General features: G+C 36.8%; 1 protein-coding gene across 1 annotated transcript in view; it reads right to left on the bottom strand.

The window, feature by feature from the left end:
• The window catches only part of PTPRZ1 (protein tyrosine phosphatase receptor type Z1), a 183533-nt gene that overhangs the window by 10553 nt on the left and 155193 nt on the right, over window positions 1-17787 (bottom strand). The window contains exons 14-22 of the mRNA XM_067563972.1: window positions 15982-16073; window positions 12378-12463; window positions 9720-9740; window positions 9458-9554; window positions 8093-8175; window positions 7343-7477; window positions 5047-5181; window positions 4057-4220; window positions 1126-1261 (exon numbers count right to left, since the gene is read on the bottom strand). Of these exons, the coding sequence (XP_067420073.1) occupies window positions 1126-1261; window positions 4057-4220; window positions 5047-5181; window positions 7343-7477; window positions 8093-8175; window positions 9458-9554; window positions 9720-9740; window positions 12378-12463; window positions 15982-16073 (949 nt within the window). The remainder of the gene's footprint in view (window positions 1-1125; window positions 1262-4056; window positions 4221-5046; window positions 5182-7342; window positions 7478-8092; window positions 8176-9457; window positions 9555-9719; window positions 9741-12377; window positions 12464-15981; window positions 16074-17787) is intronic.

The following is a 17787-nucleotide window of genomic DNA, read 5'->3' as shown; positions in this document are numbered from 1 at the left end:
ATAAAGCTTCTGGCACTGGGGGAACATAAAATTTCTGTGCTTTGAGTAAGATTCATTTGGAATGGGGAATGATATTTTGCATATGACGAAGACTATTAATATTGTGTCCCATAGTAAAAGAGAATATTGTGGAATGATAGCTTTGGACAGAATTTTCCAACCAGCCTCTTACTCAACTCTACTCAGCTCTCTTCTTTGTTATCACAATAAGGCTCACTCGCCCAATTCCTATGGCTATAATGTGTTCCCTCTCTCAAACCATTTTAACACTTGGTCCTCTCATTTTTGGCTACTTTCTTCTCTAGTAAGGTATTTCTAAGGCATCTATCACCATGGTATCTAACCACAACAGCATGTGACTTCAACTCTTGAGGTCTGAAATAGACTTCCCTATGCCCTTCCTATTTATACTCGTTGTTTCTCTTTGATATAACACCATTCTGCCTATCTTTCTCTGGGTACATCTTTCGCTGCCGTCAGATCGACTTATCTGGATTGAATGAGCGGTCAGTGAAGACCCGCTCAGTCGATCCAGAAGTCGACGCTCCTAATCCACCCCCTCAAGTGGCGTAATGCTGTGTTGTTGGGAACTGCATTCGGAGCAGTGCAGTGAAGACAGCGCGCAGAAGAGAAGCACAGCAGTCTACGGGAGTTACACAAGCTTCTCTGCGTAGCTTGCGTAACTCCCGTCGATTGCCGCCAAATCGCCGGGTAAGTGTAGACCAAGCCTAAGTGCATTACTGGTACAATAGCCTTTTTAGGTGTATCATATTTTCTGCTCACAGGAACTATCGAGGATTCTATAAATGACCTCAGGCAAAAATGCCTAAAGCCCCCACCAAAAAGTGCTACTGCAAGAGGCACAGTTGAAGTGGATTTTTTCCCTTCTTTAGTCTTCTCTGGTTAAGAGACAAATGTTACCAGCCACAGCTGCAGAGATCATTGCTTAAGGAACACAGGAACAAACTGTAAAAGCAAAGGAAGGAGACCAAGCAAGTAGGAAAATCCTGGATGGCGATTGGTCACCACCCTGCCTATCAGAGCAAATGAGGAGGAGAAACCCAGCCAACTGACTCACAGAAGCTGACTTTAATTTACTGACATTAATGCACATTCTCTTCTTACCTCAGTCTGCACCAAGTAGTTCCTTTGTGTACGTATGTGTTTTAAGAATCCAAATACGTTGACTGTCCCTTCGTGCTGAATTTGCTGCAGCATGCTGTCTAATACTATGTATGTGCCTGTTCTTCCAACTCCAGCACTGTGAAACAAACAAAGAAATGCACCTGAGTATGAAGCAGGATTAAAGAACTCACATGGGGAGAATTATTGCTCCTTAGATATCAGTTTTTCAATCCAAGCTCTTACATACCTACATTACATGTAACATATTCAGTTACACTCTTAGGGCTTGTCTTCACTCCGGCACTAAACTGGCACCACAGAGGCATTGATTTAGCAGGTCTGGTTGAAGACATGCTCAGTAGATAGGAGAGTGCTCTCCCTTCAACTCCAGTAATCCAGCAAAACAAGAAGCGTAAGCTATGTGTCTCCTTTTGACATGGCGTAGTGAAGACAATGTGGCTAGTCGATGTAAGGTATGTAGATTTCAGTTAGGTTACTTATGTAACGTAACTAGCATACCTTACTTCAACGGAGTGGCGCAGTGAAGACAAGCCCTTAACCTAAGGAAGGTAATGAATAGGAATCCCTCCCCTTCCTCTCTATTCATATTTTTTTAAAGAAGATGACTTATTTCTCATTTCCTTCATCGATTCTCCCTACATCCAAGTTTAAACAAAACTTGTGATTTCCTGTTGGTTGGCAGCTTCAGGCCTCTGATCCTCCAGGTATCCTTTGCAGCAGGTATCAAAGTATTTCACAGAAGGTGCGACATGTACTAGCACTTCTGAGCTTTGATGTGCCCAGAATGCTCTCTGTTGATACACATGACACTTCAGAGGAAAGGCAATATTTACCAAACCTTACAAATTCAGACGCTGCCTAGGATCTTTCAAAGGAGATATTGCACTGAGGAAGATCCTAGGAAGCATCAGAACTGTTGCAAGTACATGAGCAAATGGAAATTTTACTGCTCTTCAGACATAGCTCAGAAGGGCAAGCAAAGAGTGAGGCCTTCCTAACTAAACAAGAGGAAGAAAGGGAGTCAACCTAGTTCAGTCAATGGTCAGCTGATCAATAGTTTGTAAAAATCCTATTGATTTGGTAAGAAGGTCATTGGTGCTCAAGTATTTTAGGACTCAGGTTAGTCTCATGATTACAGCCACAGTCTCATATTTTGCCCTAATGCAGCATACATGTGCACAGATCCCATTCAATTTATCTTGTCTATATCAAGGGCACAATTTGTCCCTTATACTTATAACCTTAACCAAAACTTCATGAGAACTAAAAAAGAGGCCCCTTTGAAACAACCTATATTTTTTATCTCTGGATTACAAAACACAATCCAGTTATTTAACCCTGTTTTAGATCCCACAGTGATGGATGCAGTGTAAAAACCTCGATACATAAACAGTTAGTTTAGGTTTCCCAGTAATAATTTGAGTTAGAATTTCAAAATTCTGCTCTTTGCTATATATTCACAATTCCATTTATGTCAACTGGAATTGTTTGTATGTAAAAGTGCAGAACTGGGCATCAACACAGTAATGTAAAACTGAATATGTCCAGGTTAGCAGCACACTGTTAGACACTTTCAAATACAAATACAGATTACCAGGCACCATATACCCTGCTTAGAAATGACAAACATGAAATAACAAAAACACTGAAATGAGAAAATCATTAAGTAAAATATCATAAAAATAAGAATATTTCCTCCCCAGTGTAACCTGGAAAGGTAAAAAGAGAATTAGTCTCATAGCATGAGGCTTCTTCTAACCTCCATACAACTCAGAAACAAACAAACAAGAGATTTATAAAACTATTTGCAAATAGAACCCTGAAATGTATACATGACCCAATGGAGAGGGGTGAAAGAACTAACAATGTTAACAAATTATTGAAGGCTATCATATTGCTGATTTCTCTGCAACTCCTCGGAATATATCTCAGTGTTGGTATTTCTGGAAAGCTCCAATTTTGGATTTCCAAAGAACAATCAGTGGTGAGATATCAACATAACAAAGAAAACGTGGTCAGTTTTTTCCAGTACATACAAATGTTTCAGTAAAATTAGATCACCCCAAAACAAAGTATCTTCAGTTTACAGCATTTCTATGGCAACTTTACCTGTTGGCTTCATCAGTCTCAGCTCCAGAAGGACAGAATTCATGAGGAGGTTCTTTTTTCAAATGTTTCATCAAAGATGAGGTACTATAGTGGAAAACCAAAATCTGCTTATCTATTTTCCAATAACCTGGTCCTTCACGGGTACTGTGAAGTAATCCCAGGTCCTGTAAACCATTTTAAAGCAACTTTCCCTTAGCTGCTTCAGTCTGAGTGAGCACTACCAGCACACCTGCCTAAAACTTGCAGAGCTCAAATTGTTTCCCCGGAACTCTCCTCTATTAAAAAATCATTGACAGAGCCCAGAGTAATGATACAAACAGCAGATCTGTAGTTCAGTGGGTAGTATATTCTATCTTCTTTTTTTGCATGGTCTCCTTTTAGAACTACAATATATCTCTGCACCAAAGACCATGTGAGCTGAAAAAATTATAATACATGTTTTTGAAGAAGTGAAGCAATTACTGCATTATATGTATCAGGAAAGGCCTTAGCTACCCAAACAGCAATATATACGTGCAAAATAAATTAAAAAGGAAAGCAATTTGCAAAAAAATAAATATAGCACAGAGCAGCATCACATTGTTTACAGTCACTAGGTGATTCATTGGACTGGCACAGCCAGTTGATTATTCAGTCTTACAAAAGCTACAGCTATTAGATAAAGAATGTAATGTTCTTTCACCAGTCATTATTAAATATGAATGTGAAACTCTGCCTAAAATACCACTGAAAAGTTATTTTTTGTGCAAAAGAGCAGTAAGATAAAAATCAGAGTGAACTTTACTGCAGTAAAAACCACACCTGCAATGAACCACAACAGGCCCCACGGCATGGCGCTTAGCATATGATGCCTTTCGCACAAATGTGAGGACGGGGAGAGTGTATTCTGGAACACCCATATCGGGCCACTGGGTATAATGGTACTGAGTAACTACACGTCCACTAGACCTTCCTTTCTGGGAGCCCTGAAAGAAGAAAATAGTTATACATGTAATTAGGCCAAATCAACAAAAGGCCATTGTCCCACTGTTTTTTTTATATACTTAATATTCTATTTTGCAATTGAATTAACATAGTCACTATGCAGGGTAAAGCACACCAGCACACAATACTAGTAGCAGAATCATACAGTTATATGTACTAAAATAGCCAAATTGTGCTTTCCTTATTAGGAACACGAGGGGTGTTTCCACTGACTTTATTGAGTCAATATGCTTTTGACTTCCGTGGGGCCAGGCTTTGATCCCTTTGCCTTCATTAGAGTTATTCCTGATTTAAGCGAGAGTAGAATCAAGCCTGTATTTCCACTGTGCTGTTCCGATAAGTGTAAATCCTTCCTCTCCCCAGAACAGCTCTGCCTTTTAAATTGAATCATCTAGCCCTAGAGATAGAGCAAGTATGGCTGAACAAAATTATTTAAATCAGCCTACTTCTTTTTGGTTAGCCTTTTCTATTCTGAGAATCCCTCCTGCTCACTAGTCTAAGTGATATCCACAGCAACAGACTGGTACCACCATAGCCCTTCCCCTACAGGCGGTATTACTGTGGCCTCAATAGCAATTTCCATTAATTAGTCTAACTCGGGCATGAGATAGTGACTATACAGCTGTGAGGCTATCACTGCCATATCTAGAGAGGTAAAACTTGCTTTGACGTCAATGGAAGTTTTGCCTGGATAAGATCTGCATGATTCAGCCCTAAGTTAGTATCAAAAACAGTTGACATTTTTAGAAGTTCTGAAAATCATAAAACATCCCTGTATCCAGGACATGCTTTTGGGATGTCACCAACCTTTTTGACCTTGGTGTTTCTAATAGTAAAATTCCTCACAGTGTAATAGGCAAGTACATGAACACTCTTCTGAGTGACCAAAAAATTTCCATATTCTTCGCTACCATCAGCAGGCCAGTACTGGTCACACTTTCTCTGTCATAAAGAGAGAACATAGTGTCAAACTACAGAGTTAAAATGAGCAAATTTAAGGGCACTATAATCCACAGAAGTGAATGGGATCAGCATGGACATACAGCAAAAGTAGAATTTGTCCCTTATTGCGTGTCTGGGCATCTTTGCTATCCCCTTATCAGTGGAGGAAACTATCTTTGTGTTTATTTTGAATCTCAAAGTTGGGCTTTGCATTTCTTTCATTCTCTTCAGAAGCAAGAATGTTGTAAAAAAGAACCCTTAAGGATAATTATTGACCAAACAGCCTGTTAAGTATTAATTACAAAAAATTCATGGTCCCAGATCACCTCCTGACATAGAAGAAGCTGCAGAAAGGGACAGATATTTGTGGTGCCTCTCATACAGTTTTTCCCTCAGTTGTGTGGGGATAGCCGTCTCTTGGAGAAATGGAGTCTACAATTACAGAATAGGTCAGGACCCTGAGCAAATGCCAGAGAGGCTAAATCCCTCTGCATGGACTGCAAGGTACCTCCTAGCAGCATCACTGTTGTTGTGCCATCTCTGCTAGTGGTTTCTCCACCATAGTTGTGCACTAGGGGAAATTAATAGTTGTCTCACCAGTGGTAAATTCAGTGTCACTGTCACTGAATATAACCTCCTTTTCCAGGGAAGCAGGCTCTGCTCAGCATGTGGCCCTCTACATCAAGTCCAAGGCCAGAAGGGACCACTGTGATCTTCTAGTCTGACTCATGTATAGCACAGGTCATAGAATTTCCCCAAAATAATTCCAGAATCAGATCTTTTAGACAAATATCCAATCTTGATTTAAAAATTGCCAGTGAAGGAGAATCCACCACAACCTTTGGCAAATTGTTCCAATGGTTAATTACTCCTACTGTTATTTCTTTATTCCTTATTCCTATCTTATTTCCATTCTGAATTTGTCCAGCTTCAACTTCCAGCCATTGGATCATGTTATACCTTCCTACGCTACATTGAAGTGCCCATTATTAAATATTTGTTCCCCATGTAGATACTTAGAGGCTGTAATCAAGTCATCTCTTAGCATTCTCTTTGTTAAGCTAAATAAATTGAGCTCCTTGAGTCTATAAGGCATGTTTTGTAATCCTTTAATCATTCTCGTGGCTCTTCTCTGAACCCTCTTCAATTTATCAATATCCTCCTTGAATTATGGGCACCAGAACTGGACACAGTATTCCAGCAGCAGTCGTAGCAGTGCCAAATTCAGAGATAAAATAACTTCTTTATTCCTACTCAATATTTCCCTGTTTATGCATCTCAGGATTGCATTATCCTTTTTGGCCACAGTGTCACATTGGGAGCTCATGTTCAGCTGATTATTCACCATGATCCCCACATTTTTTTCAGAGTCACTGCTTCCCAGGATAGAGTCTTGTAAGTATGGCCTACATTCTTGGTTCCTAGATGTATACATTTACATCTAGCCATATTAAAATGTATGTTATTTGCTTGTACCCAGTTTACCAAGTAATCCAGATTGCTTTATATAAGTGACCTGTCCTCTGTATTATTTACCAGTCCCCCAATTTTTGTATCAGATGCAAACCTTGTCAGTAATGATTTTATGTTGTCTACACCTCACCTTCAGGATAGCTGTAGGGCCTGGAGAGGGTAGACCTAAATATTGATGCCAAAATTGTTGTTAATAAAGTTATTCTTATAAATTTAGTTTATTATAAACTTGCTTTTGCCTGTACTGAATTTTAAGAGATATTTATAATTACTTTCATACACATGATGTTTGAAGACTTTATAATAGTTCACATACTTATGTTTTTTGTTGCTTTTCTAATTAAATGAAATGTCCGTGTTAATTAAGGAAATCCCTAGGAAATGTTTTCTTTCTGTCAATCAACGGCAGACCTCAAGTGTCAAAGAAGATGACACCTTGTTAGCCATAAAACTATGTTTATTACTTCCAAGTACGTTTACACAAGTTCTGGGATGCAGCTTTATAACTTCTATTTTGCATTAACATTCTATACTATTTTCTTTTATACTATGTTTTGAAAGATATATATATGTGTTCTTGTGACTTCTGCTTTGTATAGAATATTTCATAGGAGTCTAATTGCAATGTACGTAGGCTGTATATGTAGGAAACATTTGATGTAGATAATATAAAGAAAGATATTCATACCCTTCCTTTCTCAACAAGATTAGTTATCATCACAATGACTTCCACATTGTGCTCCCAAATCATTCTCCAGAAATCTTCTGCTGTTGATTTTAATGGCCCTTGAGCAGCAATGTAAGCTTTTGGCTTGTTGTAGCCCTAAATTAAAATATAACAAATGACCCTTGTTAATTTACAGTTTGTTTGAAAAAGACGGTTGGGTAGAGTACATGACATTTTATAAATGGATACCATAAAAATCCTCACACAATTTTAGGTATTTTTTTTATTTGTAACAATTTTATACACATAAAACCTGAGGTACCAGATACAATGTGAATGGAATTATTATATTAATGTGTAATATTTCAGCAAAGGGAATAATACCTTACTGTGTATTAAAATACCCTATGTTCTGGCAGAACATTGACATGTTAATGATTTGAAAACATCTGTTATGATATTAGGGTAAGAAATAAAACAGTATCATTCATATATAACATGTTTAAAGAATGAGGTAACTAAAAAAACAGAAAAAATGATATCTCCCTAAGACTCTTATTCGAACGGCATACATATCTCATGAGATTATCCCAGAGAAAAGAATTAAGAATCGACTACAAATATATAAAAATATAGAAATTCAGAACTATAATACTCATTCTGTACTGCTGTACCACATACTATACACAGTATACAAAATCGTCAGCTGTTCTGTGCCTTAGCTATATTAGAAATACCTGGCAAGATTAATAGATAGATAAATATACTTACATCAACATAGTTGGCATTGATGTAATCAGTCAGTCTTCCATCTTTTTCTGCAAGTTGTGCAAGCTTAACCCTACTATGATCATCTGCAATAAAACAAGTCAAAATAAACACAGCAGTCTAGCAAGCATGGTTCTTTTTCTTTAAGAAACTTTTAACAGTGAGAAAAGTTAATAGGATTTCAGAATATTTATATGGGAAGTACATCAATAACCATATACAAGTATTCTGTGCTTAAAATATGAATCAGATTCAAAATTTCAGCTGCAGAAATAAAACTAATACATCTGAGGACTTGGCTTGGGAAATAATTGGAAACACATATCTTCTAGAGAAGGGAGAATGTGGATCACCCTCTCAGATGCACATGTGCAACTTCCTTTGAGGCCAATGAAAAGATGTATGGCTAGATGGTCAGAGAATGTAGCATATCCCCTCAGAGGCCCATCTATATGGGTTCTTATAGTGCCACACATGACCATAGTATCTGAGCAGCGCTCAGGAAATAATAACCAAAATCATCTGGGTAGTGCTCCTATGAAGCATTGGGTAGAAATGAGGAGAATGGGAAAGCAAACCTTGCTAACCCTCCCTCCGTTAAGGTGAATCCTCAATGAGATGAAGTGAGCCTGGGGTGAAATTTACACTTCCTTTTGCCAAATAGGCTGAATCGGTCCCATTAGCTATACAGCTCTGTTGTCACTACACCTGGAACATTGTATTTAATTCTGAGTGACTTGTTACCATAAAAATACTTAGACCAGAGACCATTCAGAAATATAGTCACAAAAATGATCAGGAGGCTGAAAGGACTGACATTAAAGAAAGTTTAAAAGAGCTAAATATATACCTTAGCTAAGAAATGACTAGGGTGATGGAGAGGGGCATGGCAATTGGAACCTGTGTTCCAGCTAATGAAACTGATTTATATCCAGTGACCGGACACATACAACCTAAAAAACAGATAAATCCATATTTCTGTATGTGCAGCAACTATAGATCTTGGGATTCTACAGATTGCTAAAGAGGATAAATCATCATTATTCCAGCTCAAAGATGGATTAACTTTTGTAATCAAAACATAGCTTCTTTGGCTTTATAATGGCATTGTAATGAAGTCTGCGATTTCTTTTTGTTTTGTCACATAAAGCCTTCACAGATTTTGCTAAAAAAAGCTCAGTCGGGCAGCAGAATTTCAGAGGAATAACTGAAAAAGATATGAAAGTCAGCTCTGTAACTCAGAGAATACTTCAGCTGAACAGGACCAATAATTTTCAGACCAGAGTGATTTTCCCGCCTGTGATAATACGTAAGGGCACATTTCTCTATATTGACCTCTAAAATACACAACCAAATGTGTTTACTTACAAGCAACAATATTTATATATCGATTCTTATTCTTGTTGTCTGGGTGATTAGAGCTGTCTGATGTAATACCGAGATCTACAGTACAGCTCTGGATTTCCTGAAAAGAAAATGGGCATGTGCTACTTTAATGAATATTAACTTACAAGCAATATCTTAAAATGTAATAAATCAACATGAAAAACCACAACTGTATACCAAACTATCTATGATATCTTACAACTAGTTCTTTGCTTAAAAAAAATGCAGTGAAATAATTCCTTACCTGGTAAAACTCTTTCAGTGTCTAATGAGGGAATGAATGCAAAAAAAGTAAAGAAATCAAATTCCACAGCACACAACAAATGGATAGAAGTGCTTATACATATTACAATTACAATGGAAAACAATTATGGTCATGCAATACATGTGTTTATAATAAAGAACAAAGTTAAACATTTTTGACATAATGCATACAAGTAAAAGAAATAAGCAATTCTGAACTTGAAATAACTTTCATAACAAAGACTGACATCTGTATGTGTCTCAGTGACTTTGCCTCAGTGTTAGGCTTTGGACTTGCAAATACTTATGCATGAGTAGTCTCACTGACAGGACAAAGGCCTTAGTTACTTACTGGTCCATGAACTGGGTTAAGTTTTACAGACCAGCTCTTGCTCTTATTGAAGTCAATTGCAAAACCTCAACTGATTTCCATGGGGGCAGGCTTGGGCATCTTTTACATCTTGTGACTATCTTCTGCCAGTTTCAGGCCCTAAACTACAACCCTTACTCATACAAGTTATCTCATTGAATGAAATACATGTGTAAGGACTACTTGAATGAGTAAGGGTAACATGAGCAGGGTCTTTAAAAGTCATAATAGTATTCTCAGTATTTAATTCAAGTTTTTATTTTATGAAATGCTTCACTTAAATAGGAAACTCAGTGTTCTATAAGGGGCACATTGTTAAACAGGAAATAAATTCCATTGGTTTAAAAATATTACAGTCTTGTTTCCTGCAATGGTCTGAGACTCATTTTAAGGCCAAAATATTTTCCTTGTAGGCTTTTTAAAAGATAAAAATAAGAGAAGCGGTTACCAGTCATAGTTAAAGCCTAAATACCTGGTGAATTAGGTTTTAAATAGGAATTACTTTATAATAATAGTAATTAAAAACTGAAAAAGCTAACTTCTGACAGCTCTGCAAAAATAATAACTTTAATTTAGAGTCTTGCATATGTTGTAAATTCTCCAGGAGCAAAGAGAAAGTCAGGGCACATATTCTGGGGCTGTTTACAAACCCGGAAGGACAGACAGGTAGATTGGGTTCCCATTCCTATCTACAACTACACTATGTGTAAAAATGCTGGTTTTGAACTGTATATTCTGAACAAAATTCTCTATATTGTGGTCTCTAGATGACAGTGGGAAATGGAGACAGGGAATGGTCAAGGGACTGGTTTGTACATGATCTTCCTATTTATGGTAAGATACTGATGTATGGTGCAGTGGTGGGAGAACTGTAGAATGACCTGGTCTATAGGTAGGCTGGGAAGGATTAGATATTTATTGGTCAATATCAATAAACTTAGATGTCACTGTACACACACAAAACATCAAAAAATATTTCCATTGATGATAACTGAAATTTACACATAGGCAAAATAAGAAAAATGCTGCTTGAGAATTTATTAGAGTTTGCTTTAAGGCTATTCACTTGGTATATTTTGACATGAGATGTGGACAAGTTATGTTTTAATTGTTACAGGGCTTTAACTCTTTCAGTCTAAATACGTGCTGTTATTAAATAATTTTTGTCTGTCTCCCCCAAAACTTTCCACAGCTATGAAAATTTAGGTAGATAAAAATGGGAAAAAAATACTTAAAACCCACAATTCTGTGTAACTTTGAAAATATAAATTGATAAAAATAAAAAAAGTTTAAATATAAACATTGATAGTGTCCACTGAAATTACGGTAGAACCTCAGTGTTATGAACACCAGAATTATTAAGTTACCGGTCAACCACACACCTCATTTGGAACCGGAAATACCCAATCAGACAGCAGCAGAGAAAACAACAACAACAACAAAAAGCAAGTGCAGTACAATATTGTATAACAAAATAAAAATTGAATTCTGCCAAGCCTATCTATAGGCCATATGTGTTGAATGTTGTCTTGTGGCCCATGAAGGAAATGTTTATGGGGGAGGCTAGGTGAGCGTTGGAGAGTTTTTCATCTATACATTGTGAATGGGCAGGGAAAACACAACAAAGCAAAGGGTGTTTAAAAATGAATATCCACATTTTCAAATATTTTTGATACTACTATAACATTCTAATAATATTATATAATAAATACAAATGATCTACTTACAACCTTAATTGTGCCTCCGCAACATTTTTTGTTTGGGAATACATATAAGATTTTTAACAATAGACCTTTGATGACAGAAGTGGGATTGGCTATTTCAATTTTACAAATTATTTAATTAGATAATGGAAAAGCTTGTTCATGAAATATATATGAGTATTTTATCATGCACTGAAATTCATTAGTTACACAGAGTAAAATTAACAAATTATGTGATGAAGTTAATTTTTTCAATTTTCTGAAACACATAATGAATTATATGTGCTATGTAATTAACCTGAAAGTTCTCACTATCCATATCAAGACTGTACATGAATTCACTTGCTAGACATAAGTCTAAGCAAATATACCTGTTATTAATTTGTCAACACTTACATATATTCTTAGCTTTACACAAATGAGTAGTTCACTTGTTCAAGGTGCTCACGTCCTAAGTATTTACAGGATTGGTCCCGGAATAAGAATCCCATCTAACATTAAAGAATGCCTAATTCTTTGTTTTCAAATGAATTTTAATCTGACATTATTTGTAGCCTTTCTTTAAAAAGAAGACTTGGAGCCATACCTCAAATTCTTCAGTAAAACCATTACTTGCATGTAAGTCTGCAACATGTTTTGGAAAATGCTTTATTGGAATTGCTCCAACATCATCTTAGGGGTGGAAAAAGACAAAAAATACATTTGTGAAGGATAATAATAAGTCAGAGTGATACATTTAGCTTTATATTTAGGCAAACTATACAAAACCCCAAAATAAAACATGTAGCATGTATAGGAGCTTTTGGTACTTGTCTTCCTCTTAAAATCATAATACGTCTCTAACACTATTTAAATGATGCACAATACTGGTGCCGTCTACAAGTTTTGCAAAAGCCTATTGTGAAATAAGGCATACAAGTTGCCCATCCAGCTCTTCTTCCACTTTTGAAGAGTCTCTCTTCTCCTCATGTCTGCATTCCCATGATACCTCCATAATAAAGAGGCTGATCCTGCAAGATGCTGAGCCAATAAACTGAAGAGTACCCTCAACTCTCACTGAAGTGAAAGAGATTTGAGAGTTTCAGCGATTTGCTGAAGCAGGTTCGAAGTGAAGTAGTAGGAGTAGAGTTCTTTCGTAATGTTGGCAGAGCACAGAGAAGGAATGATTAAGTTCGGGAGTCAGAATTCTTTGAGTTGAGTGGTGTTATACAGGGCGTGTGGAGCCAGCTGTATGGGTCCAAGACTAGGAAATGAAGCCAGCATAATGCCAACAATATTGTGTTATTAAGGCATGTGTATCAGCTCTACTTCTACTCTATCTCTTTCATTCCTGGATGAGTCATTCTTGCAAGCAAATTTTCCTTATTTGTTTCTGTGGTTGTAATTACTGGCAATAATTTTGTGCCTCATCCCGAGAAGCATTGAGCATCTGTAAACTCTCAGAATCAGGACTTATAGTGCAATTCTTAACCAAGAATTTTTTCTCAGTGGTAACTCTCATTACCATTAATGGGAATTACACACATAAGAGAAAACTTTCTGGATGCCACAAATAAAATATTTACATTCTTGTGAACTGCTTTACACATAAATATGACAGAATTTTCAGGTTGATGTTTTTATTTGAGAGCATCTCTCTTCTACCTTACGTATATACAGAAAAACATTTATGTGCAGAATATTCATTAAGGATTGTATGACAAACCTTGGGATTTTTAATCTGTTGGTCCCCAAAGAAATATGCTTTGTAAATAAAATCATCTGTTCTGTTAATTAATTGTTAAAGGGCCACATTATTTTAACTAGTTTTGGCTTTAAAGGGAAGAGATCTTTTTTTCCCCTGGAAAGCATTTCATGGATTAAACATACTACTATTTCACAATATGCAATTTCATAACTGTTTTATACGACAAGGAAACATCAATTACATTGCATAAGGAACAGCTATTTACAACAACAGATGTTCATCATTTAGGACACCTAATATTTTTAGGCTTGAGTTACCAAGAATTTGTTGATTTGTATTGAGATCCATCTGTTCTTTCTCTTACATGAATGGACATGAATACTAAAACTGAATTAGGCAGTCAAGCCTAAGAAAAACAGCACAAATGTGTAATACCACCTTCACACCTAGGAGAAGGATTATGGCATGAAGTATGCTTTCTAATGAACACAGAAACAAGCACTAATACACACACACACACAAAATGTTAAAGTTTCCCTCATATAGGATCTGATTGTGCATTAAATGAATTCAGTAGCAAAACTCCCATTGACTACATTGAGTATAGGATCAAACCTTAAAAGTGCTTCTAAAAATGTTGCCATTTTATAACCATGACCACAGGGAGGGAAGAGGGGTACATCTGAAGTGGCAACAAGACTGGCAAATGCCAACCAGGCCTCCTATCTATTGTGTGTAAATAAATATTTGCAGAATTCCTGGAGTGCTGCAACCTCTTTATCTTAAAACAAAGCAGGCTGGAAAACAAACAACTCAATTCCTACTGTTTCTGTGGCAACTTTCCTTCAGGGCTGCTTTAGATATAGATGCACAATAGCTGGGAAGGAGAGGCGAACCTTGAGGCCATGGACAGTAAAGGAGAAAGGCAGTTGCTTTCACTTGTTTATTATGGGCAGTGCTGAATTGCCCCCAGACAGTTCTGGCTCCAGGAGTAGGTCTTATCATTAGTTGGCAGCTGCCATGGGCACTGTCCAAATGATTGGACTCATCCCCAGGTCCCACCCCAACAATCCAGAGTTGCCTGATAGGTCAATGCCTCTTTGATTCATGCTACAGATCTCCAGGTCACATTCTGTAGATCTCTGGCATGTGGAACTCCCCTAGATGCCAATGGAATGCACAGAAGGAATACAGAATATGTAATAGAAATATATGGTGTGTGTTCACATTCACAGTTATAATAAAAATAATATTTAGCAGTTGCATAGTGCTTTTCCATCTCAAACCACTTTACCAACATTATACTGCTATGAGTCTCTCACATATTGTTTATTGAGCAGCCTTATATAATGTGTCAATAGTTCTAAAAATACAATGCTTTTAAAAAACAAGTGCATTAGGAAATCCGGAACTTGCTAACTTACAACCTGTTACACAACAAGCTAGGTCAGAATTATTTCTATGTTTGGAAGTTTTCCACAAAAATTTCTGCATATTACCTGTTTTAAATTAACATTCATTACCATTTTTAGTAAATCAAATCCCCAACACCAAAACATATACATGAATTACACAAGAACAACTGTAGATGCAATTTTCCCTCATGATAGTGGAACATGATATTTTCTATGCTGAACTGATAAGTATAGATGGTAAAAACAAATGACACTGCAATACAGTTACTGATTTGGAACAGAAACAATCTATAATGAACTACACTAACAAAACATGACAATGGCTAACCCAAAGTAAATAAACAAAACAAACAAAAATGGAACTTCAGCATGACATTCATTCATTCTAAAATCACTATAGAGAATTATTTGAATTTCATGAGATATACTTATTAATTTTGTGATTAACCATTTAAAGTATTATGTTCCTCACATTCATAATTGTCACTGGATTTAGAGGGAACATTTTGAAAATGTCTACTTTTCAGTTATAAACAAGAATGAAATGCTTGTGATTTAATAAATAAAATGCATTTGTTAGTTTCCCATACGGGGCATATTTGTCCCCCTTACTTATACTAAGCAGTGTCTTACTCCACAAGTAATGACATTGTTTTCAGTGGCACTACCTGTGGAGTGAGATACTGAATATGGGTCACAGATTTTTGTGGAAAGCTTTATTCAGCACATCTCCCATGCAGCCTCTGTCAGAGGGGGTCTTAAAGAGCCCTGGCTGTAAGTTAAATGTGCTTTATTTCTGCAGAATGTTCAGGAGAGCCTAGTGACACTAGTATTATCTGACCCCCTGTGGGTGACTCTCTCTCTCAGATGCAGCTGTCCCCATGAATACAAGGGAGTGCAAATCTCAAACTCTTACACTCCTGAGTGGTGAATCGATCCATAGTTTAATGCTATTGGACTGTGCATGAGGAACAGTTATTGACCCCAAAGCTGTTTGCCATATCATCCTGTTTAATGACAGTACACTTTAATATTCACCACGTTTTTTCAACAAGCAATAATTCACAAAATATTTCAAAACAAATTACCTAAAACTGGGAAGACTGGTGCTGAGGGAGTGGAAATCACTCTAGGTGATGTGTTATCTTCAAAATAAAAATGAGCAGTCTGGAAGCATTTCCTAAAGAAAAAAATCATGCGTTAATATAGCAAATATAACATGTTTTCTGAGATGTCTTCTTGGAATATTGACAGTATGAAGTCAATATAAAAAAAACCCCAAACATCTGAGAACCTCTTCTAAGGAATATTGAAACGCATCTGCTACAATATAAATATTCACTATAAGTGCCACAATATTGCAGTGATAAATAACATTATGCCTATGATTTACGACACCACAGAGCTGCACATTAGTCCAAAAGATCATAGTTTATGCTACTTTTACCTGTACCAGAGGCAGAAGATAGAGCAGACATCAGCCATAGTGAAAGCCAAGAGAATGTGAATCTGCACCTGGAATCACTGTAGATGCCGTACAGTATTTTCAAGTGAAATGAAATTCCATTGCCCTATTCACTCATTCAGATCCACATGATTCTACTCCTTCTTTCATATTCTAGGTACTGTACTACTCCAAAGCTGGACTCTCACGTAAAACCACTTTCTTTTAGAGACCGCAAGTATTGAAATCAGTAAAAGGCAATATGCTGTGTAGAAGACAAAACAGAGGCTCACAGTGCTATTATGATTGGGGAAATAAAGTTGCTTCTTAATGTAGCCATCACACTGAGCACATCTTAACCAAGGAAGTCATCATGATGCAGATAGCTGAAAGTAGGGGAGTTTATAATTCCAACAGATGCTAGCTCTGTTGCAGAGAGGTTTAAAGATGAATACTAATAGAACCAACCTTAACTACTGCCCACAATGTTACTTGTGTCTATTTCCATACCCCAGCTGTGAAGATAATAAGAGTAGCATCTGCTAAGAGCATAAAACAAGCTATACAAAAGAGTAAATAACCAACTGCTGCTTTAAGCCCTGCACACCCTCCTTAATTAAAAAACTCACCAGATAATTAAACTTGCTAATAACATTCTTTGCTGTGGGTCATTTAATCTATTTTAAACATTATTCACAAGTGGTTAACTTTAAAAAGAGATACCTGTTTCAGGGAAAATATTAATCTCATTTTATATTTATGAAATTTCCATTCACTGAAAGCCATTGGCTAAAATGGCTGTATGGTCTTTTGCCATTTTGTGAGGTTATTATTATTCTAAATTCTACTTCCATAAATAGTTTCTCTGAATTAATAGCATTGCACAGAGAAAATGCACCTTATAATTCATCTGTGTGATGTTATAATAAAAAAGAGCTACATCCAGCTTTTGTATTTTAAAATAGGGATTTGCCACTTTCCAGGACTCAGTCACTCAGTCTTCTGTGACCCAGTAAGAAACACATTTTTTTAGAAGAGAGAACTTTGGTTTACATAGGTGTGGATTTAAGGTGAAGCAGTGGGCAAAGGAACTGGAGTGAGGGCAATAGATTCTGATGTGGGTTATGAGTCCACTGTTAGAGAAAAAAGCTACTTTTTCTCCATTCTCCACCTTTGTCATCGCTCTCCTCTCTCATCTATTCATGATACTGCAGTTAATAATCTACTTTTCCTGCCTCTGCTTATGTAACCCTCCCTTTTGTTTCAGTTCCCAAATTCCTCCATTATTTTCCCATTCTCCAGTAATTTCAAACTTCTTGATCTCATCTTCATGACTGTCCATACTGTGGTCCCCACTTACATTTTGGCCTTCAATCCACCCCATCCCCAAGCTAGTGAATATATTTATTCTGATTCATGCAGATGCACCCATTGCCCCCGCTGCTCTACA

The sequence above is a fragment of the Emydura macquarii genome, unplaced genomic scaffold, assembly GCF_026122565.2.
Source record: "Emydura macquarii macquarii isolate MOO-44397 ecotype Brisbane River unplaced genomic scaffold, CSIRO-AGI_Emac_v2 contig_2636, whole genome shotgun sequence".
Lineage (NCBI taxonomy): Eukaryota > Metazoa > Chordata > Testudines > Chelidae > Emydura > Emydura macquarii.
The sequence above is the reverse complement of the archived record's forward strand: the minus strand, read 5'-3'. Positions and strand labels throughout refer to the sequence as shown.